The sequence below is a fragment of the Berghia stephanieae genome, chromosome 4 (assembly GCF_034508935.2).
Source record: "Berghia stephanieae isolate SIO BIC M18660-M18661 chromosome 4, UCSD_Bste_1.3, whole genome shotgun sequence".
NCBI lineage: Eukaryota > Metazoa > Mollusca > Gastropoda > Nudibranchia > Aeolidiidae > Berghia > Berghia stephanieae.
In genome coordinates, this window is record NC_088363.1 from 51,353,554 (window position 1) to 51,378,650 (window position 25,097).

Genomic DNA, 25,097 nt, shown 5'->3' on the forward strand with positions numbered 1-25,097 from the left:
TAAGGCCTTCCGCTTCCTAATCATCCGATCGGGACACCTCGACTGCCTCTCTAATCATCTGTCATTTCCTTCCACAGTTCACGGTCTTTTGCTGTGGATGCTAATTTCATGAGGTCTTCCTTTGATTCTAATTCTTTGTTATTTTGAAGGCGTTTTAGGTCTTGATTGAGGACAGTGTGAATTGACGTGGGTGGTCTACCTTGATATTTCTTGTGCCCATATGGGGTGAAAAAAGGCTTTATTAGCTGGTATTATTTTCATTTCTTCTGAGTATATTCCCAAAAAGTCGCGATCTTGCCTCTAGGATTTGAATGGATAAGGGTCTTTCATTGCATTTTTCATTCAGTGTTTTATATATTGCTTATTTTTGCGGGGTATCTGCATACAAGTTGTCGCTGTGGAACTTATCTAATCTTTCAAACTCTACAAACTGATCAAGTTCCACTGAGGGAACAACGGACAAGTCCTGACACGTAGATCGACGGGTTTTACTGTGAGAGTTGGTACACATGAGTTTTGGACATTATTTACCGATGGCGGGACAAGGTGTCTATTTCGTGGTACCATATGTATATTTGGTGGCCAATGTAAGGCACAAACACCCATGTTATTTGTCACTTCATGAGTTTGAGATCATTGGGTAGGCTGCTAACCCAAGCATGGAAAGCATCTTTGTCTTCCAATGGAAATCCATAAACTGATACTTTCTGCTTGTATTCTTCGGTCGCATGTCTCCTTTTGTAGTTTGCCTTGCAACCAAAATCAGAGCATTTCCGCACCATGATTTAAACCAGAGACCAACCAACTACATCCAGTGGCTTGACTTTCTATAACTATGACATGAAGACACTTAAAAATTGATGTAAACTAGCATAGGACCACCACCACTCTTTCTCCCCCCTCCCCCAACCCACCCCTACTTGTTTTTAATGAGACCGACTACATTGCTGAAATATGGAGAGAGTAACAATTAAGAATTTTTTTTAATTCGATTAAAATAGTGATATATAAAAAAAACTAACAGGCAATAGAGAAGCAGTCAACACAGCGAATAAACGTGAAAGAAAGGCAAAGAAAGACCTTCCTCGAGAGGGCTAAGCTTCTTACAAATTAAACAAGGCAGCAAAATAACAAATGATAACAAAAGGTATATAATGTCTGAAGTGTGAAAATGTTGACAACCAAAGAGATCAGAATCTATCTTGATAGTAAATTTGTTGATGTGTATTTGTTATCTTTTCACCGTTGACTCAGTAGAGGCTGGAGCATGAAATTACGTGTAAAAAGTAAAAATAGTATGAAATAAACATAATTAATTAAGGATAGTCCAGCATGAAGTAGAAAATTATGTATAATATGTCACAGAAAATCACCCAAAGGGAATAAAGATACCGTTGCAATCAAAATAAAGTTCAAGCCTTGCGCTCGAAAGAGTAAAATCGAAAGTGGAACGAGAATCAAGAAGGTTGAGAACTCGGCCCATTCAAAATTAGCTGATTGTACCGGAAAGCGGCTATTAGTAAACTTACCAAGATAAAAGCACATAATATGTAGTTAACTAAGGACAAGAATACAATGTATTTATAAAATATATTAAACTGTGACATTATTTAGAAGTAGTATTTAAATGTAATTTAGTGTATTACTCGTGCAGATGAATTATTGGTAATAATACCAGCAAGGGTTACAACTCAATAAATACTTCCCTTCATGTCTGAAGGATGCTGAAGACTTAAATATCGAAATGCTCCTTGACATATCTTAAAGTCCTTTGCACATTAATTCATTTGGAATTCCATGTTTGCACACTAATTCATTTGAAATTCCATATAGATATTATGTTTCCAGAAAATCACGGTAATAGTAACGGCTTAAAATATTATGCTATTTTAAATGTCCGTGGTGATAGATGCATGATTTCAAAATCTGTTTCACAGTCCATGCCTAGGAATTTCGGACATCACTATTTGGAAAAAAAACGTGAATCCCATTGTCATTGTGACAGATTATATCATAATCACTCCATGAATACATGTTTAACTACACTGTGTGCTGTGTGAAGTTGGTCGACGTGTCTTCGCAAAATAGGTCCATCCGCTACAATTAATTTTTAAATCGTAAGTTGACCTACAAAGACTGACTTTACAACACCGAGCACCCACTTGTCTCTATTACTCCTCTGAAAAGTCATTGATTGCTGAGTTCCCGATGAATTTTGATTCAGCCATCAAGATAAGTTACTTACGGCTGTGAGGTAGGAGTAAGTCGACATTCATCCAATCGGGTTTCATTTCGCCCGTCAGTTTGTGGAAGAGCTCTCTACCGTTGGAATGGATGAGGGCATCCATCAAAATCTTCGATTGCTGTCTGCCCCAGGAGCTTGAAGTCAGACGTCGTCATGACAGATTTTCGTTCAATCACACCCTTGGGTTCTGTTGATGTTCAGGTTACCAGGCTGTCAAAACTAATCACAGGGGTGTCTTTGTCACGTAGGCTACTGTAACTTCTTGTCACCGTCTTGACTCGATGCTGATTTCTCTTCCGACAGGCAGACTTTATGCGACCTTCAATGCCGCAGTTGTTGCAAAGAGCCTCTTTGACCAGACACGCAAGTTGCTCCCGAGGCATCCGTAACATCGGGTTTTCTGCTTTATTTGCTTCGTGGGTTTAGCCTGGCTATTGACTTGAGATGCCGATTTGTTGTTCATAGTCGGCTTCTTACGGGTTGGATTGCGACTGGTCTAGAATTTCCATACATCGGACAAACGCATTCTCAATGATTCACGAACATATGCAGGACGAAGAGACCTATAGTCTATAGACCATAGACTCTTAATTTCAAAGTACAGGCCAACAGAAAATGAAAATAAGTCAAGGCACAAACATTACAAACAAAATAGATAATGATCAAAGATTTCAGCAGTCTAAGAGGTGACCTAGTCAAAGAAAATTTCAGAAACACACTCGCGTCGAACTTTTCGTCAAAGAATTTAAAGGATGCTTCCAACCCAGGGCATTCAAGAAGTGGAACTATTCGAGTCTACCAATCCAGAGCTTGAAACGCCGATAGCGCCCCAAGAAATAAGTGAAGCCATAAAGAAGCTCACTTACCACAGATCGCCAGGTTTTGATGGTCTTAGAGCAGAAGAACTAAAATGTCTTGACGACGAAAGCATGCAGATACTGGGTGATATGAATAATGAGATATTTAAGACAAACACAAGTTCTCAATCTTGGAAGTGGAAAACTCATTCTGCTAAACAAACCAAATGAAAAGAAAGGTCCTTGTGCTTTAAGCACAATCACGCTCAACAGAATTAGAGAAAAGGTAGAGAAATATCTTTCACAATCGCAAATAGGGATTAGATGAGATAGAAGCACTGCGGACTTAGCATGGGCCCATCGATGACTGAAAGCCAGAACGGAAGGATATAAGGAAGAATTTACTTTACCATACCATAGATATGAGTTCAGCTTTTGACACCATATTATGCAGAACCAAGTTGTTATCAATCCTTGATTCAGAAAAGTGAGTGGAGCAGGCACTTATGTTGATAACAACAAGAGATGAAGTGAGTAGGAAAGTGCCAGAAGGCAATTGAGAATAAACATTTCTCGGCAGCGATGGGGGTTCGAACCCGTGACCTTACTGGTACGACAACTCCGCCTGGCCGGGGAGAGCACGACTCTACCGTATGAGCTATCCACGATCCCAAAAAAGATCGTCTCTAACCCTAGTCATTATTAGAGCCCTTTCTTGAGTCACGGATTCGACACACACAACCGCCGCGAAGTTAGTTGGCCAGCATTTAAGCTTAAAAGCCAATATTCTCAACACAAACATAACATAGAAACAATTGAAACATTGAGTATGCTCCAGTATTTGAGGTGAATTTTTTTTATTAAGAAAGGTGAGTGGAGCAGGCACTTATGTCGATAACAACAAGAGATGAAGTGAGTAGGAAAGTGCCAGAAGACAATAGAGAATAAACGTTTCTCGGCGGCGATGAGGGTTCGAACGCGCGACCTTACTGGTACGATAAATCCGCCTAGCCATTATTTTCCGGTATTACTCAGCACATTTTCATCCGTATTCAATTACATTCGATCACATATCCTTGTTTAAAAGTACATTGAATGTTGTTATTTTGGGTACTTATCTTTTTGAGAAGTAAATTAGTTTTGTAACTAAGTGGATAGAATGAACATCTTAGAAATATTTACACACTTTGTGGAGGGCAGAGAGCAAAAGTAAACATTAATAAATAAAAAAGAATGGACATAAAAACTTAAACAAAGACATCGAAATACAAAAAATGAATCAAAGTGAATTGAGTAATCCTGTATTACACCAAATGTTGGTACTCCACAAGGTTGTGTTTCTCATCCCTTTTCTATAATTAACACAATGTTTAATCAATACTGCTTTCGTTAAGCAGATTAGGTTTGTTAATGTCATGAATATTATTTGCTTAGTAGGAATAGAAGATTGGCATTATCAATATCAGAATTATTTACACATTTTCCCACTTGATGTAAAAAATATGATCTGTATTTGATGTTGCCAAAACAAAAGAAATGATTTTTGATTTTAGAAAAAAATCAAAAGCAATCACCGAACCACTATACTATATATTGCATGAGAACAAAAATATTGAGTTTATTCATATAAAGAACCTGTTTGATAAATTGAGTGGTAATAACACCACCTAATGTATGCACTAAATAAGCAAAGGGCTAATTTTTTTTACGGTACTTTCATGCTTTCAACATCGACAAAATCATCTTTACTTGTTATACCAATCAACTATTACTAGAGTAATCTATTTTTGTTTCACGTGATGGGCAGGAAACACCAGCATTGATGAGACGCTTTTTAAAATTTCGACCTGAAAACTTTTGATATTTCTGTCAAACGATCCAACTTGTAAGAATGTCTAATGTATAGCATACATTATTTATAATTCTTTAATACTATATAATCTCCTTGTGATCAGATAACTACTTGGGAGGAGAGGCTGCATGGATTGGGTTGCGTCGAAAAAAGTCGAAAAAGTCGGGCTCGAGTCGCATATTTCACTGGGCAAGTGGGAAGACAGTAAGTAGAAAACAAGAGGGTTTATCATTATTCTGACCAGTTCTGGTGTATCTGGGTAAACATTATATTTAGAGAACTGTAGAGTTGTGTCGCCATCAATCAAAACATCCCATCACCATTTCCAATATATAAGCTATTCTCTATACACTGTTCTGAAATTTTAAATTAAGAAACTAGGAGATGAATTAATTGTTTTTCCAAAAAATATCGTGCTGACACGTAGTTCCGATTATGAGTTTGCGTCATACTTGTTTCCGAATAAAAAAAATTCGCTTTAAAGGTTATGAACTTGCCACTTATATAGTTTGCATTAAATTTTGAATTTATTATGTATAGCATAATATCTACATCATGTCGCAGTAACAACAGACTGATATGAAATCTCTAGCTAAGAATCAGTTGAAATAGTGATTGTTTACTCACTATTGTCAAATTGACAATGAACGCTGTTTATTTAACTTAAACATTTTTTTGGATCTGGGCATGAACGTTTCACAGAACCGTTAAATGTTTTTAAAACCATATTAGGCTCTTAAAAGATACGATACGATACAATACGAAATCTCTATCGTTTCAACTTTCGTAAAGCTGCGAAAAGAAGTCTTCTTGTATCTTTCGATAAGCCATTAAAGAGGACGGCTATGGTACTGGAATTTCACACTCAACCATGAGAAGATGGTTATTGAAATAAGACAGAGAGATCACATGTGTGGAACGACGCGGTAGGAAAAGTATCGTAGACAACTTTTATATGGATATCATCCAAAGATGTATGGAGTTGGGTGAACGTAAACATCCACCCGACAAAGGAGATTAACGTCCACATGATCCATACTTAAAGTACAGAGGGGTTTCGTTGGACTGTAGTTTCACCTATCTGGTCCATGTAGAAGATGTTCCACGGAAGAAAAATAAACCCACTAATTTGACAAGAAAGCTGGCGCAATCGACTCATGGTGCCAACCAGGCGCTAATGCGAGGATATACGTCCCGTTACTCCGCTATTTCACATTGCGCTTCATGTACAGCTTAATAATAATAATAATAATAATAATAATAATAATAATAATAATAATAATAATAATAATAAATGATACTTGTTGAGCGCTTTCTATGCAAAATGACCTCAAACCGTTTTACAGATAATGACATTAAGAAACTAGGGAGCAGGCACCGGTGTAAGATAAAGATCTGAACAAGTATATAAATCATATATTCATTTACATTTTGATTCCGCTATAGCTCGAGACTGGTTGAAAAAATGCAATAACATATCAGATATTCGGAAACTAGACAAAACTAGCTTATTTTCGGTGCTTAATGTATTGAATTTGTGAAAACTGTTTAAAATTCGCAGATATCTATAACCAATCATTCAAAATATCGATTTTGCAAAATGAGTTCAAAATGTAAATAGCACACGGTTGGGATTGAACGTTTCTGGACAAACCGTTCGTTTGTGGCTCAATGAGCGTGGGATAAAATGTTACGGGTTTAGGGAATGAGATTAGCGGAAGAGTAGCGTCCCTTGATTGGACGTCACCTTACAGAGAGAACGTCGATTTGATTTTGAAGTGTCTCAAGCCGCTTTCACCGGAAGCGAGGACGAGAAACGCATGCGCACAACAACATGACGTTCTCTCTCTAATAACTTTTCCGCCAGTGACGTCACAGACGCTACTCTTCCGCTAATCTCATTCCCTATTCGACAAAAGCTGAGCACTTTGCACAAAGTTGCTCGACTGATATGTACACGTGAACATCAGGACTGAGATCAAAATATCTGGGACGGCGTTTTGACAAAAAATTGCTTTTTGAAGTTGATTCCAGAGACAAACGAATGTCATGCTATCGACGTCAAGGTGAACATTTTATCGACGAAACCATTTTGGAAGTAACAAAACGAAGGTGTGGATTTGTATTTGTGTGGGGAGGGATTATTGGTGACAGACAAAACTGAGCTAATACTTATCAACCAAATCGCAACTCAGACCTATACCTCAGCGATTTTCTTGAACCAACCGTCTTCCCAATTGTACTGAATCAGAATAATAAAGTGGTAATATTCCAGCATGATAAAACGCCAGCACACGGACAAACATCTGCTTTCCTGAAAGATTCAAATGTACGGGGGAGGAATCCGTGGCCAGCTGTATCACCTGATATGATTCTCATTTTACGCATTATGTGGGATTATGAAAATAAAGCTTTAAAAAACCCCAATAACACTGCACAAACTCTGATAAAGTGTTCGACAGACTAAATACGATTTGGAGTGATATACCAGCAGAATCAATCCATCAGCTGACGTCATCAATGAGGTGAAGAGTTGTGACCATTAATCATTTCTAAAGGTGGACATACACAATATAGAAGTACGTCATTGGTTCTGATTTCAATTTGGAAATCGATTTTGCGAAATTAAATTTTTGAATGATTGTTTTTAAACACCTGCGATTTTTCAACAGTTGTCACAAATTCAAAACATTTTACACCAATATAAAGCTAGTTTTTAAATATGTGTATGACATTATATTTGTCTCGATGAGTAGCGAGCTATCAAGGGAAACACACTGTCTAGTTCCTTTTGTAATTGACTAAGCTTACATTATAAATATCTTTGACCTTTCGTGTTCAATGTATGTGTTGTTTGATGCAGCCGAGGGTTCATAGCGTAAAACGTAGCTATACCCTTGTGAAAAATAAATGTAGGTCTATTAAAATTGTCCCAACTATCGGGGCCCTCTGTGGTAGCAAGTCTGCCCGGTAATCATAATGGTCTGAGGTTCGATCCCCAGTCGAGGTAGACTGATTTTTTGGGGTGTTTTTATTTGCTTGTATTTTTCTTTCTTCCTTTGTCTGGCACCTTTCATAAACACGTCGTGTTCAGATCTTTACAGGTAATGAATTACCTAACAATAATAATAATAATAATAATAATAATAATAATAATAATAATATAATAATAATAATAATAATAATAATAATAATATAATAATAATAATAATAATAATAATATAATAATAATAATAATAATAATAATAATAATAATATAATAATAATAATAATAATAATAATAATAATAATAATAATAATAATAATAATAATAATAAAACTCTTATAGAAAGCATGATATCCTCAACCATGAGGCTCTTCGCACTTTACAACAAAACTCAATGTGTTATGATAAAACGAGACCGACTGAGAGGCAAGGTGATTTGGGGGGCAAGACGGAAGGAGTAGCAATTGAATGCCTTAACCCTCTCCTACCAACCACAGGAAAATCGTCAATATTTGTTACGAGACAACCAACATTTTTTCTTATTCAAATTTCTTTTGCATATCATAAAATTTAAAGAAAATGAACAGTGTGTTGTAGAGCATGTTTTGCTAAAGAAATTATGTATCGCAAGAACTTACTGCTACTGTGTTTGGGTGATAAAAAATCTATTTTTGTGTTTGGGTGTAAAGTTTTAGGTAATATCCTGAAAATGGTTGGTAAGAAGAGGGTTAAACAGGCAAAAATAGACATAATAAGCGTTGTTTTTATATTAATATTTTCAGGCAAAATACACATCTTGGGGAAAAGGAGAACCTCTTGATCCTTCCGCGCATAACTGTGCTGCTGCTCATGTGAACGATCTGTATTGGAGTTCTCATTTGTGTTTTTCTCCAAGGATTTTTACGTGTGAAAAAAAAGCCAGGACTGTTAGGCTCTATTAGTAAATAAATGGTTTTATATCGTGCTTTACAGATCGATTCACGACGGAGAGAATAGTAAAATGTTTACTTCATTAGAGAGAAAAATAAAAGAAGACATAATGATGTTTGAGTACTTTATCATTGTATTTACTTCTTCATTACTTTCTTAACCCTTTCTAGAAGAATTGAGCTTTTATATAGCGCAATAACCACTAAACGTGCTCAAAGCGCTTTACAAGGGGTCCCTGGCCAAAAGCAACATTTAACATTTAGGACGGGACATGACGCCTGTTTGGTGATATTACAATTTTTTCGGACAGAAACAACGCTGTTAACTGCCAGGTACTCATTTTACACCTGAATACGATGAGAGAATGTGAGTAAAGAGCCGTCTCCAAGGACTCAACTATGTGTCGAGCGAGGTTCTTCTTCTTCTTCTTCTTCGTTCCCATCACGTCACATGGTCAGTCCGGTCTGGTGAATGAAGCCCACAGTGGTCCTGAGGTCGTCCTCACTGCCGTACAGCTTCTTTGTGTATGGGGTTGGGTCAGGCCAGAAGTTCCTTCTCAACTGGTTGTACCTTGGACATTCCATTAGGACATGATGTCCATTTTCATTTTCAAGTCCGCAGTCACATTGTCCAGAGGCACCTGCTCTGGACATCCTCCACATATGTTCCTTTAACTGGTTGTGTCCAGTTCTCAGTCTGAAGATGATGACCTGTTCCTTTCTGTCGAGCACCTTGATTGGGTCATTCATGTTGTATTCTGGGTGCTTCTCTCTCCATCTCTGAGACTGGATAAATTTGGCCATTTTGTTAATTTCTCCTGTTGAGTACGTTGGGGAGGGTTGCTGCATGCGACTGCCTGCCTTTGCCAGTTGGTCAGCGATCTGATTTCCAAGTATCCCACAGTGTCCCTGAATCCACTGCAGTACAATGTTGGTAATCTTGCTTAGCTTCATGAGGTCTTCCGCCAAGGCGTCTATATCATCCGCAAAGGACATCATTATATCCTCCAGAATTTTCTTAGCATCTGTTAAAATCACTATGTGTCTTGGTTTTTCATTTTCTGAGAGGATTTGCTTAACAGCTTCATGGATTGCATCTGCCTCTGACTTGTAGATTGAAGTGCGAGTACCAGTCGGTTTGCTGATCTCCTTTTGTTGACCATTTGTGTGCTCGATGTGCACTCCCAGGCCCCCGCACGTGTGTTCTTTATTGCATGAACCATCTGTATAGATTCTTTTCCATTTTTTTTTTCAGGGTAGTTTTGATCTATGCACTTCTGTACAGACTTCTTGATTTCTTCGCCGTGTTTTTGTTTTGTTGAAATGTCACCAATGGAAGTCTTGATTTTCAAGTGATTTTGCCTTTTCCAAATTGGTACTCTGATATTTGCTTTGCATTTTTGGGTCATTACTTCGTCAAGTTTGTGATCTTTTTCAATTTGCTGGGCTCTTTCAGTAAAGTGTGATCTTTTCAGCCGCCTAGTTTTCTTTTGTTGCGCTCTAGCGTGAAGAGGCTGATCTGTCATTGTTTTCACGTCTGTGTATTGTTTCAAAATTTTTGATTCCCTTCTTTCTGAGAGAGATGTAAGTCCTGTTATGGTTTCCATTGCATGAATCGGTGTCGATTTCATTCCTCCACTTATTATCCTCATGTTGCTGTTTTGCACTTTGTCCAGTTTTTCCATTTGAGTTTTGGAGCAGTTTCCCCATGCAGATATCCCGTATTCTAGCGCTGGTCTCACATATCCTGTGTAAGTTTGTTTCAGTATATCGGAGCTAGCTCCCCAAGTTGTTCCAGCTAGTTTTTTCAAGAGTTGTGTTCGCTTTACCCCAACTTTATGACTGTTGCTGATTTGATTTTTCCATGTTAGTCTTGGGTCAAAATGGACTCCTAGGTATTTTGGTGCGTCGTCTTTTTCCAATTCATGGTCTTCAATATGCAGCTTTGCTTTTTCATCTTTTGGGGAGAGGCTAAATATTGTGAACTTTGTCTTCACTGCATTTATTTTCATCGCCCAGTTGTCAGTCCATTCTTTGATATTATCCAGTGTGATTTGCATCCTGTGTTGTGCCTTGATTAAGTTTTGGTCAGAGCTAATCAGAGCTAGGTCATCTGCGTACATCGACATTTTCACTCCTCGACATAGTTTTCTCTTATATCATGTACATAGAGAAGGAATAGTGTAGGTGATAGTACTCCACCTTGTGGGACTCCATGTTTTAGTTTTGCTTCTCTACTTTTGTGACCTTGTGTTGTTACTCTTGCATTTCTTGTTTTTAGGTAGTTTTGTATCCAGTTGAGCATGTTATGGGATACTTTTGATTTTTGTAGTTTATATACCAGACCTTTTTTCCACACTTTGTCGAATGCTTTTTCAAAGTCCACCCATACCACAATTTTTTTCTTTCCATCCTGAAACGCGTCTTCTATTTCTTGGGATATGTAGGTTACTTGATTTTCAGTACTCCTGTGTCTTCTGAAACCAGCTTGTTCATTTATAAGCACATTATAGTTTTCAAGATACCACATCAGTCTGGAGTTGATAATTCTTTCTACCAGCTTGCACATGCAGCTTGTAAGACTTGTAGGTCGGTAATTTGCGGCTTCATTTGCTTGTTTTCCTTCTTTCTTAATTGGGACAATAAAAGCCTTTTTCCATATATCTGGTATTTTACCAGTTTTCCAAGTGCTGTTGTAGAGTTGTAATAGTTTCTTTTTCGCTGTCTTTCCAAGATGGGTAAGCATTTCATTTGTTACTTCGTCTGGGCCTGGCGATTTCTTTGTTTTTAACACTTTGAGAGAGCTTTCTAGTTCTTCCATAGTTAGCTTCTTTGTCATTACTTCATCTATGGCTTCCTTGAGTTCCTTTTTTTGTTTTTTTCATTCTTTTTAAACTCTTTTCTTCATTTCTTTTTCTATTGTGTTGTCACTAATTTTTTTGAACTGCTCCATGAATAGGTCTGCAGCTTGTTGTGGACTGACAAGTTCTCCTTCTTTTTCCAAAGCGGGAGGGGCGTAGTGATTCGGTTCTCTATTTAGGGCTTTTGTAAGTTTCCAAAGTTTATTTCCATCTTTTTCGAAGTTAAGGCTATGCGTTTTTTTCTTTCCATGCCATTTTGGATGTCGTTGCCATTTCTTTTTTAAATGTAGCTTCTGCCTCTTTATACGCTGCAATATTGTCATCACAGGGGTCTGCTTCAGCCTTTTCTCTTGTTTCCGATACTTCATTACTTAACTGATTAAGATCGTCTGTCCAGAGTGGTATATAATTTTTTCTTGCTCCCCTTGGGATACTTTCTTTTGCTGCTTTTAGGATGGCCTTTGTCAGTTCTTTTGCACTTTTGTTGACATTCTTGGTTTTACAGTTTATGTTTTTTACAGTGGCTGTCTGTAAGTTGTTCAAAGCTTTCCCATTTTGCTCTTTTGTAGTTCCATCTTGGGATAGTTTGTGTTTTGTTTTCATTTTGATGATATAGGTTTGTGATGATTGGTCTATGGTCGCTACCACCCAGTTGGGGCTGTACTGTTCTATTTATCGTCTTTGCTATATCATCTGTGGCAAACGTAAGATCTGGGGTAGATGTGGTTTTCCACGCTCTTGAGAAATATGTGTCCTCATCTTCATCGTCATACAATAGTTGAAGTTTTGTTTCAATTTGCCAGTTTTCTACTGTTTCACCACGTTTGTCCATATCTCCATATCCCCAGCTTTGAGAGTGACTGTTAAAGTCCCCTAGTACCAGACATCTTTCTTCCTGGATTTTTATCTTGTCTAAATGAAGCTCTTTGTTTGGTGGGCAATAGCAGTTAAAAATCAGGAGTTCTTTCTTTCCGATACATACTTTAATTTTCTGTATTTCTGATTGCTCTTGTGTATCAATTTTTATGCCTGCGGTGGGGTAGTCGTTTTTTACTAATGTCATCACGTCTCCTTTGTGATCCTTTCTATCATGCCTTATTACCTGGTACCCTCTAATGGCAAATCTCATGTTGTCCTTGAGGTGAGTTTCTTGAATGCAGGCAATTTTGATGTCCTGCTCTTTGAGTCTCTTTTCAAGGGCTATTTTCTTCTTCGCAACGCCCTCAGCATTCCATTGGAGGATTTTAATTGTGTTTGGTGTTCCAGTCGCATGTAACCTTGATCCTCCTCCCCTGGTTCCGCAAGATGAAGTCAAGGTACCACCAGATCGCTTGGGTGGGCCATTGAGGTCCGGCACTAAGCCCGTCCGGCGGGATTCCACGGGCTTCGCACCACATCGGATTTGATTATTGTGACGTGTCATATTGGGATTTAAGCATGCAGTGGCAGTTTCCAGTTTCCTGTGATATTTGCGCCTTCCGGCCCCGCTGCTCTGTCTTCGGCGTGCTGTTTTTCAGGACTTGCTTCCTTAGCCTTTGACCATCCAAGGTCTGTCCACAAGGCAGTGGCGGTTTTGTTTCAGAGTGTCCTTCTCCTAGATCGATTGCGGTCCCCTGTTAGCGAACTCGATCTGTCCGGGTTTTTGTTCGGAGTGTCCTTCTCTTAGATGGATTGCGGTCCCCCCGTTTACGAACTCCATCTGTCCGGGTTTTTGCTCAGAGTGTCCTTCTCTTAGATGGATGTCGGTCCCCTATGACGAGCTCCATCTACCCGTGGTCAGATGGTCTAAGTTGGGAATCCGGAAGGATGTCCTGTAGAGAGTCAGTCCCTTTTCACCCCTCCCCCACGTCGTGGACAACACCCACACCCAAGGGTGTGGACTAGGGGAAGCTGAACTCGACGGTTGATTTCCTCCCTTCTTCCTTCCTTGTTGACGATGCTGACCGTTGTAGATCATTCTTGGTCTGGCCTCTCACTTACGATCATCGAGACACGCAAGCCCTCCGACCGCGACAAGGTCATATGATCCACCGGAGAGGAGCGAGGTTCGAACCCAGGACCTTCCGATCCGAAAGCGAGTGTCATACCACAAGACTACATTGCCCCATTCTATAAATAATAAACATTGTTGCGTTTAAAAGTCTGCTTAACAATTCAGATACAATAATGTCAAATTAGTGATCCATACTAAACCATCAATCATTACACATACTTAGTTATCTTAGTTACAATTAATTGCCATCTCAAAATCTGAATGATAACAATTAATACTACGTTTTTTTTCTCCACAAAATTGAGGGAAAAAAAAGAGAGAATACAGGTTGTTAGTGTCGTTTTGTTAATATCGACAAATGACGAGTATGATCATACTGATTTGAACAAATTTGAAACAGAAAATAATAATAATGATGATAGATACACGACTCTCCGACTGATTTTGGCCAATTTTGGCTATGTACTAGAGTAGTAAGGGGAAACCCGAACAGCTCGTTGTCCGCGATACCATATTCATACCTTATACTCTATCTATTCATTTAAAGTGCAAACTACATTATAGAATAATAGTGATGATGAAAATATTAATGACAGAAACAATAACGACAACAAAAAATAAGATAAGAATATAAATTTTAATAATCAAAAATAATAATAATAATAATAATAATAATAATAATAATAATAATAATAATAATAATAATAATAATAATAATAATAATAATAATAATAATAATAAAAATGATATAATATAATAATTATAATAATGATATCTATAATAATATTAATGATAATGATAATAATAATAATAATAATAATAATAATAATAATAATAATAATAATAATAATAATAATAATAATAATAATAATAATAATAATAATAATAATAATAATGATAATAGCAATAATAATCATAATAAAATAATAAATAATAATAATAATAATAATGATAATAATAATAATGACATTAATAATAATAATAATAATAATAATAATAATAATAATAATAATAATAATAATAATAATAATAATAATAATAATAATGATAATAATAATAATACTAATAATAATAAAGATAATAATAATAATTATATTCTCTCTATCTATCCATATATCTATCTATTTATTTATCTATCTGTGGCGAAGTACCCACATACAGTCATTTTACCTAAGTAACGATTTTCAATATACGTGGCATATCTATTTGTCGATCTATCTATCTCTATCCGTCTATCTCTCTTTATATCTTTTTATCTATCTATCTATCTATCTATCTATCTATCTATCTATCTATCTATCTATCTATCTATCTATCTATCTATCTATCTATCTATCTATCTATCTATCCATCTATCTATCTATCGATCTATCTATCTATCCATCTATAGATCTCCTTCTATCTATCTATCTATCTATCTATCTATCTATCTATCTTTTTTTTTAGTCCTTCGGAGCTGGAGTTTATCCCGGTTTCTATAACGTGAAACGGAGAATAGCAGTTTCTTGCTACCATTTGTATAAGCGCAAGCCTATTGCAAAGTACTTTCCACCAGATCTAACAGGCCCAGCCACCCAATCACTGCAAGGCAGAAACGAGGGGTTGTGTGTGGGGGGGGGGGGGGAGGGCAGAAAAATATCTCGACTGCACCCGAGATCGATCTCTTGAAAACAAATTTGAAACAGAAAATAATAATAATAATGATGATAGATACATGACTCTCTGACTGATTTTGGCCAATTTAGGCTATGTACTAGAGTAGTAAGGGGAAACCCGAACAGCTCGTTATCCGCGATACCCTTGCTGCCCAACGATAAATCGAGTATTGAATCGAACTGTATCGCTTTCAAACTAATTGGCATTCAACAGTAAACAAGAGTGTAATATGTAAGCTGCTGACATTGAAATTATCACTATGCCTAAAATGGTAAGATCTGGTGTTGGGTCAAAGTAAAATAGAATTTCGTCTCTTAAGTGTTACATTGTTTCCGGCATTGCTCTTCTTAAAAATTCTTTTCCTCTTCTTTCTTCATCTCAGTATTGCTGGTTGCTGTTTCCGTATTTCTGATTGACAGGATGTTCGACGGTACGTGTCTAGTGCAATAATGACCAGTGAAACCGATTTTTTTGTTTTCAAATAATAATTTTCCTTTATAATTGTCATAATACAGAATAAACCGTTTCCAGCATGTTAGCAGTATGAATACAGGGACTCGGGCTTAATTTAAACTGTTTTTGCATTGCCGTTATTTGTCTTTTGATGAAAACGTTAAGATTTTCTTTTAGGTCCAAGTAAGATTGAAAATCGCGTTTTATATGTTAAATTTGTTGTATTTTTCGAGGGTTTTTTTCAAACACGGCCGCGGTTTCTTTTTAAACTGACTGGCACGCGGCTTTCTGTACTTACCCCATGGCATGCATACACCAAACGATACATATACGTCACAAAACGAGACATCCAGGTCACAAAACAATATGTCTCGGTCTTGTTTGTGCCATGAAAGCAAAGCAAACCAAGCGGCTCTGTGTTCGAAAGATATTCCCATGAAAGAGCCGGTGTTTTCAAGACCCTTGTAAAGTAATTCCCGCTACAGTTCTATCCGGCAGCCCAGCAATTTGGGTGTGTCAGAAAGTGTGTGTAGTGATTACAGAAGACATCAACAAACACTAAGAAATTTTAGAAACCTAGAAAAAACTCCGATAAAAACATCCAAAATATACAAACAAACAAACAAACAAACAATTGAACACACAAATACAGACACACACACAGACACATAAACACACAATGACTATAGATAGGCCTGGTGCAGCTGGTGTACTATAATATAGTAAATTGTTCGTGTTTATGATCGACTTTGCTTTAATTTAAAGCCGACGTGATCATAAATAAATAAAATCCTGTTTTTAAATTATCTTATTAATAGTTATCTTGAAATAATTAGACGATTCATTGCATTGGTTTATTGGATCAGTAATCTTGACATATATAATCAAGATCTGCTCTTAATTTCACAAATTTTGCTAATTTGTCGTAAATATATACACATGTGGTAAGATGTACTGAAAAAAGCATTTTATAGAAAGAGGCAAAGCATCTGCCGAATGAATCTTAATTCGACAATATTTACATTTAGTAATATAAAATTGAGTCCTAAAGTAGATAGGAACCAATATTATGACATCACATTATTGCTCCATAGTGATGATAACCTTTTCCATTTCCATATGACCTTTCCACTGACAACCAAGACTGGAGATGTCAGGACAGAACTGATGGACCACTCTGCCACTTGTTTGACTACTACTAAGTTCTCTTTTCCTCTCCCTTATATCTGGATGTGGTTTTCTGATCTTCCATAGTCGACAGGGAGGCTTTTACTGTGTCTTGTATCCCCATTTATCTGTTTCCCAGCATGCTTTCTGTCTTTGTCTTGGAATGTCCTGGCCCTGGCTACGTTTATATAGCTAGAGCGTTGGGAGATTATTTTTTTGTCTTGTAAATTATCTGATTGTTATGCACATATGATTTGTAAACATTAGAGTGTATTCCTCTTAGTGGGGATCTGTGATTGTGTCCTAATAAGACATTTTGGTGATCTCAAACAAAATGCATTGGTGGCATGTTGTCTTCTTTTTCATCAGAAATTTGAGGTGTCGAGATGGATGTTTACTACAATCAATGATTAGATGATGAAGTGGTGGTGAGAGTGATGATGATCATGATGGCTTCAACGAACTAAAATATGGTGAAAATATATTCGCGATAATGATGCTGAAAAATTTTGTTCATTCGTAGATAATTATCTTTTACGCAGTCCTTTGGAATAAGCACCAAGGCATGTTTCATTGTTGTCTTTCCTTGTTCCTATTTTAGTATGGAAATCACCCGTGATTATGATGTTGTCATTTCCATGGTCTTGGATTATCATTTCAATTTCATTGTGTAATCTATCTCCTTCTGTTGAATCCTTTTTGGATGTCCCCGAAGTAGGATGGTTGGTGTTGATTATAAGTTTAGTCTTGTTGTTAAGAAAGCATGGAATGGTTTTAAAGCTCAAAACAGATATTCTTTCATTTATAGACCAGAATGAGTTTAAATAACGTGTTAGACCGTTTGATATTAGAAAACCGATCCCTCCCTGGATATTTTCATGTGCAAATTTAATGAGACGGCAACCTCGTATCATTTCATCATAGGCCTTGTTCTTGGTCTCTTGTATGCTTACTACGTCTAATTTGTAAGTAAATAGGTCCTCAATCAGGTTGATTTTCTTAAATGTTGAGGAGATAACGCGAACATTGAATGATACGATGTTCGTTCCTAATTTATAGTTGCGTCATCAATAGTCGAAAACTACTTCTGTGGACAAGAGACTTTAGTAGATGTTACTTGCTTTTAATTTTAATAATCGACAATATTTTGTTGAAGGGCCCCCGATAAAATGGTCATAAATTTACAAACCTCATATAATACCTTGTTAATCCGTTATTAAATGTACACAGAAAACATTTAATAAACAAATACATTAGTAAATAGGCAGAATCCGTGGCATATTCACACAATTCTCTTGTAGATAATTTTATTGACACGATGTAATGAAAATGGCCAGTTTATAATTGTTTTTTTTTATGCGAACATAAATTATTCATATGTAATAATGCATTTAAACGTCCTTCTCGACATATTACTACATGGCAAGGAACGTGGGAAAATTCTGATAATATTAGCAATACTTACAATCAGATAGAATTTGTCATACTTTCGGACCATTACAAACGCATTCTCAATTGTTCACGAACATATTATGCAGATTGATCAGACAATTATAAATTAGAAATGAACATCGCATCATTCACTGTTCGCGGTTTCTCCTCAAAATTTAAGAAAAACAACCTGATTGAGGACCTCTTAATTTCAAAGTTCAGGCCAACAGAAAATGAAAATAAGTCAAGGCATAAACATTACAAACAAAATAGAAAATCGATCAAAGACTTCAGCAGTCTAAACGATGACCTATCTAGTCAAAGAAAATTTCAGAAACACCCTCACATCGAATCTTTCGTCAAAGAATTTAAAGGATGCCTCTAGCCTAGATGAAATTCAACTAAACAAACCAAATAAAAAGAAAGGCCCTTTAGAAATTTTGCGACCAATCGTTTTTCTATCCACGCTAAGAAAAGTATTAAGCACAATCAGACTCAACAGAATTAGAGAAAATGTAGAGGAATATCACAAAGCGGGTTTAGAAGAGATAGAAGCACCGCGGACCAAGTATGGACCCAGCGATGGCTCAAAGCCAGAACGGAGAAATATAAGGAAGAATTTATCATACTTTGAATAGATATGAGTTCAGCTTTCGACACTATACGTAGAACCAAGTTGTTATCAATCCTTGACTCATTATTGGACAAAGATTACGTGAAGCTTATAAGATACCTAATATCAAATACCACTTTACAATTTGAATCCGACAGACAGCAATGAAGAAATACTTCAATGCCAAGGAGAAATACCTCGGGCGAACACCAACGTCTCTACCAACAACACTAAATGATGACCTGCAGACATACCATCGTCTGCTCCAATAAACACCAGGAGAATTTATATCTTTACAGCTACACAAACTATTTCATCAAAACTAATGACGGAACATGATCTACTCGCTCTCAAAATGGTGGCATAAGACAGACACGTGGAAAAATATTACAAAAGGGATCTAACAAGCAGAGAACTAATGACTGTAACATGTATTGAAATATATTGGAATTGTTCGGCTGTGTTTAATTATGTTAGGGTTCTTTCTAGCGGTACGCGTCTTGTGTTGTGCATGTTTTGCATGTGAGTGTGAATTTTGAAAGTATTAATACCATTTTTGTTCCTTAGAAACATCATAATACGTTGTTTGTACATTAAGTTAGTTACTGAAATAAATCCATACAAGCTGATTGTAATATGTATTTGTTGTCAATTTTACCTATTATTAATTATAATTAAATTGAATTAATATAGTAGTCTAACCCTAAGCCAATACACTGACATCCGCACAATTCACGGCAAGCGTCCTTAAGACTATAACAAATTCTAGAGGTGCCTAAATGAGTCAATAAAATGTTTAGTATAACAAAGAGAGTAAAATGACTTTATTAAAAGATACAAAACAAAGTAAACGACCTTACACCCTTTGGCCTTCTTCAGGTAAGCAAGAAAAGGAAAGATGTTATACGACATTGACAGTATAATATAACATATTTGTTTTTCTTGTTTACTTGAAGAAGGCCAATGGTCGAAACGTCGTTTAATTTGTTCTGTATCTTCTATAAGAGTAATTTTTACTCCCTTTATTCTACTATACATGTTGTCCTTCAAAATATTTTAATTGAGCTTTTATATAGCGCAATATTTATTAAACGTGCTCAAAGCGCTTTGCAAGGGGCCAACAGCAACACTTAGCATGTAAGACGAGACATACGCTTGTTAGGCGATATTACAATTTTTTTTCGAACAGAGCCAACACTGTTGAGGGCCAGGTCCTTAAGACTACGAAGCCAAGATCAATAATATATATATATATATATATATATATATATATATATATATATATCAGAATGATTCAATATATATATATATATATATATATATATATATATATATATATATATATCAGAATGATTCAATATATATATATATATATATATATATATATATATATATATATTGAATCGTGATTGATACAAATATGGTACAGATAGTGCTCGACATGTAGCAATGGAGCGAATTATTATTTTAATATTTACAACAATGTTGGAGTCAGTCTGACTCCAACATTGTGGTAAATATTAAAATAATATATATATATATATAATATATATATATATATATATATATATAATATATATATATATATATATATATATATATATATATATATTATATATATATAATACAGAATACCTCCCAAAGATTCCATCAAATATTACCAACGGATGAACGAAACAACGTTGTCGGAGGAAATAACCAAATGAGATGAGGACAAAATACCCATACGTAAAACTCTAAATATGTATTATTGTTGTTATTAGAAGAAAAAAAAACGCCTTTGGTCACTACGGCAAAAATTTATTACATTTTATGTCGAACTCAATGCAATATTATTATACATTATTTACATTTTAAAATCACTATCCATGATAATGATAATCATCAGTTTTCTTGTTATACAAAATATGTTAAGCAAGATAATATTTTATTTTCGAGTTAATTGAACCCAGAAGAAAGCATCAGAACATTATGCTCTCTATGCTGTCAGAGATAAATTAAGTATATTCACCACATTTTGTCAATGTTGAATACTCGTATTTATCTCCTCTCATTGTGTTTAGGGAAAAGTGAATCCTTTTTTTTCATGTCCCTTTGAACGTTAACTTACTCAATCCTAGCGTTTTTTGTTACTTTTCAAAATTGGAAAATTTTTTAAATTAAAAATGATCATGTACATAAATATTTTTATTCAATTACCACTGACATGTAAAAACTAAAAACATTAGCTTTGATGCCTATAATTTGTCTCAGAAAAATGTAATAAATAGGCATGAGGTAAAAGTCAGAAGGGTAAACTACGAATATAGTCCGTTTTAGGGTTGAGTGAGTTAATATATTCCCCCCCCCCCACGTTTTATAAACGTTAACCTCCCTTCACCACATTCCATATGCCCTGACATGCTATAATTCTTTGAATCAGACACTTCTATTGTCGCTGATCTGTATTTTGTGACATTGAGCATATCACGTGGAATTAATAGGACAACCAATGCCGCAAGAAATCTGTTAAAATTATCAAATTCGTCTCCATTGTAGTTACTATATAAGATAGGATTCATCTTGACTCTATTCTTTGTTGATTATTTTAAAAATTTATATCATGTGATCCGTAACATAAAAACTCTAAAATATTTTTTGATAATCCATTGAGGGGATAATGTATAATTTAGCAACACTATCTCAAAATGCCCAAGTAAGCATATGAACCTCTTTACAAAGAATAAAAAAACATCATAAAAGACAAAGATTCAAGAAAACACCAACGAAACAAAACAAAACAAAACAAAAACAAACAGAGAGACTAGAAAAGGTCTTGTGCCAAGGTTTCCCAAGCCATAAAAATATGATGAACACTTATACTTGACAATCATGAACCGGCGTAGAGTTCAAGTAAAACATAGATCTACCCCTAATTCTAAAATGTGAAACATTGTTGAATTTATCTAGTTGAATTAATCTTTTGAATTATACGATTGTTTCATCATCGAAATAAGATATATAAATATGTATTTCAAAAACAAAAACAACACAAGTATACAATAGTATTGACTGTTTGATCATCCAAATAGAATATATAAATATGTATTTCAAAACCAAAAACAACACAAGTATACAATTACATTGAGCATCAAGTCTTTCTTAAAAGGAAGATTTTTAGTACAAGACTTTCCTCGTAGATGCAAAACATGTAAACAAAATTTTATTTTTAAGCAAACCCCTTTATTTACTTTACATTACTTTAATTCTAATGTAGAAAATACGTTACAGAGATGGGTTTGAAACCCCATAGAGGATTCAGATCAGGTCTTGTTTTGAGATTTTGTCGCTTTTATACCTTGAGGTATAACTGCTTTTTCCAGTGTTTTGTAGGAAGCTTTGAACCCTTTTAGAGCAATGGTATCATCCGACAGGAAACGAATCAAGAGATCCCCAGTAGAAGACGTTATGATTCCTGGTTCCTGTAAAAAAAAACCAAGACAAGTTAACTGAGTGGTGGTAGACGCGTATGCTTTCAGTTTAATATTTGATGTATCCTCCTGTTTATAAATCAATATTAAACGGTGTATGTGTTCGAAATCACGTTTTTGTTAGACACCAGGGCAATGTAACAGGGACTCTTTGTAAAGATAATGAGTGTAATATATTGGGGATTTTTACGAATGTCCAAAATTTTACTTTATTCATATTATAATGGTATTACACATTGGTCTTCCGATCTGCGAGATGTCAGTTTTTTAAACCAATAATCTGCATAATAAGAAATTAAGGAACAGGCACCGGTATAAGATAAAGATCTGAACAAGTGTGTGTTAAAGGTGACAGACAAAGCAAGAGAGAAAAATACAAGACTGATTTTTTGGGATGATTTTTTCTTGTATGTTTCTCTCTTGCTTTGTCTGGTACCTTTCACACACACACACACACACATGTTCAGATCATTATATGCATAATCAGTAAAAATGGAACAGGTAAAGTCTTGTGTTGTCATCTAAAATAAACTTTTTTGGGACTTACTCTTCTTCCACAATAAAGACCCATTCTTTCATGTGTATCCCTCTTGCCGTCGAAGATTTCAACTGCATCGTAACTGTTGGAAAATAAAAGAAATGTATCGTATATAATCAGAATAAGTGTGGGGTATCACTAACTAATTGGTAGATAACTCGATTCTCATGCAAATAATTCTTTTCCTGACAATGTGGTTGTCTTGACCCATACTAGAATACTTGGAAAATATTATGATCTACAAAAATATAAAAAATCCGATATTCTGCATCAAATACCGTAATACCATCTGATAAGCTTATGATAGCACGAGGGAAGTCATTGTGACACCATTTTAAAAATTCGCCTTTTATGTGTACATTAATATTTTAATTAGATGATCACGTCAAACACTACGGTCACGTTGCAAATAATAGGAGGAGTTAAAAGAAGCTACCAACACAGTTTTTACATTCTAATTGGAGATGGAGATTATGATGTTGTTGTTGATGATGATAGTGATGATGATGATGATGATGATGATGATGATGATGATGATGATAATGATGATTATCAGGGACAGTTGCTGGCTGTTTATGTAAGGCGGCATGAATCGAAAACACATTCTCTCACCGTACTCATGTGTAAAATGAGTACCTGGTTGGAAACAGTGTTGTCTGTGTCGGAGAAAAATGTAATGTCGCGCATGCAACAGACATCATGTCTCGTCTTACATGTTGCTATTGGCTTCGGACCACTTTTAAGTCCTTGAGCACACTGAATGTATATTGCGCTTCATCAATGTTTTAGTGAGTTTATTTTTTTTTAGAATGTGTGTATATTATTGTGTGTAAGGGTTGGGGGGCATGTGTGGTTTGAATTTGAAAGAGGTGTATTCACGTAATTGGCATTTACTATGAGCTTTTGTAAAAGAGGTCTATTTGTCTACCTTCCTCTACTCTAAAGCAAAATTGCATATCACACGATCACTGAAGTTGTCCATGGATCCTATCATAGTATCTGCATGGATCGTGGCACACGCCAATGCATTGAGATTTATAAATATCATTTTTATAAACTTGACAACAGAAATTAAACAGTCATATAACATTTCTTCCTTTTAATACCAACGGTGACAATAGTCAAAATATAATAGAATGAATAGAAAATCCAACCTCAATGCACCACATCTACTTAGAATACAATAACATAACTACAAGTTAAACTGCTGTGTATGCCGGGACTAGGATTCTTATTTATAGCATCTGTGAATTTGTGTAATATTCTTACTGATACAATCTATATTTGTAATTTTCTTCATCCTTATGTTTTGATTATAACAAATCGGTTCTTCCAATGACATAACTGATATGGTTTTGATTTCTCACAAGTCAAGCTCCAATGTGTTCAAAACTAAATTTGTCTGCCCGATCTAATTATTTTAGAAATAAAGAGCTTTAGTTGTTTGTGATCGTAGTTTTAAAACAGAAGACAACAGTCTTTTATATAAAATAATAAGGAGGCTTGTGGTGTCTTGGCTCATTGGGAACACCCATAACGAAAAGCAGCATATGCTAAAATATATGATGAAAAGCAGCATCTGCTAGACCTGGAAAATATAGGGCAGCACAAAGCAACTTCACTCGAAAGACCGACCGCCAGTGATGATGATGATGATGATGATGATGATGATGATGATGATGATGATGATGATGATGATGATGATGATGATTATGACGATAATGATGATGATGATGATGATGATGATGATGATGATGATGATGATGATGATGATGATGATGATGATGAAGAGGAGGAGGAGGAGAATGCTGGTCTTGCTCACGATGATGAACGATAGGTGACAAAACTGTGGTCCTGACGGCGTGTCTTTGGTGAGGCACTTTACGCGCATTACCCCACAAATCTCATGTGTTCATGTGCGTACCTTACTATAGGCAATAATAAATTGAAAAATTAGAGAACAGACACTGGTGTAAGATAAAGATCTTGTTTTTATAACGCGATATCCATTAAACGTGCTTAAAGCGCTTTACAAGTGTTCCCTAGCCAACAGCAACACTTAACATGTTGAACGATAGATAACAACGCCTCTCAGATGATATTACA

At 35.7% G+C, this 25,097-nt stretch overlaps 2 protein-coding genes across 3 annotated transcripts in view; one reads left to right on the forward strand and one right to left on the reverse strand.

Annotated features, from left to right (window-relative positions):
- Positions 1-8,930, forward strand: part of LOC144970778 (lymphocyte antigen 75-like) — a 44,224-nt gene extending 35,294 nt beyond the window's left edge. Inside the window, exons 8-9 of the mRNA XM_078910786.1 lie at positions 4,998-5,098; positions 8,663-8,930. Coding sequence (XP_078766912.1) covers positions 4,998-5,098; positions 8,663-8,821 — 260 coding nt within the window. The 3' untranslated portion in view covers positions 8,822-8,930. The remainder of the gene's footprint in view (positions 1-4,997; positions 5,099-8,662) is intronic.
- Positions 8,931-20,762: 11,832 nt separating this feature from the next.
- Positions 20,763-25,097, reverse strand: part of LOC144970779 (bone morphogenetic protein 1-like) — a 60,708-nt gene continuing 56,373 nt past the window's right edge. For both annotated transcript variants that reach the window (XM_078910787.1, XM_078910788.1), the window contains exons 23-24: positions 23,001-23,073; positions 20,763-22,444 (exon numbers count right to left, since the gene is read on the reverse strand). In XM_078910787.1, coding sequence (XP_078766913.1) covers positions 22,286-22,444; positions 23,001-23,073 — 232 coding nt within the window. In that variant the 3' untranslated portion in view covers positions 20,763-22,285. The remainder of the gene's footprint in view (positions 22,445-23,000; positions 23,074-25,097) is intronic.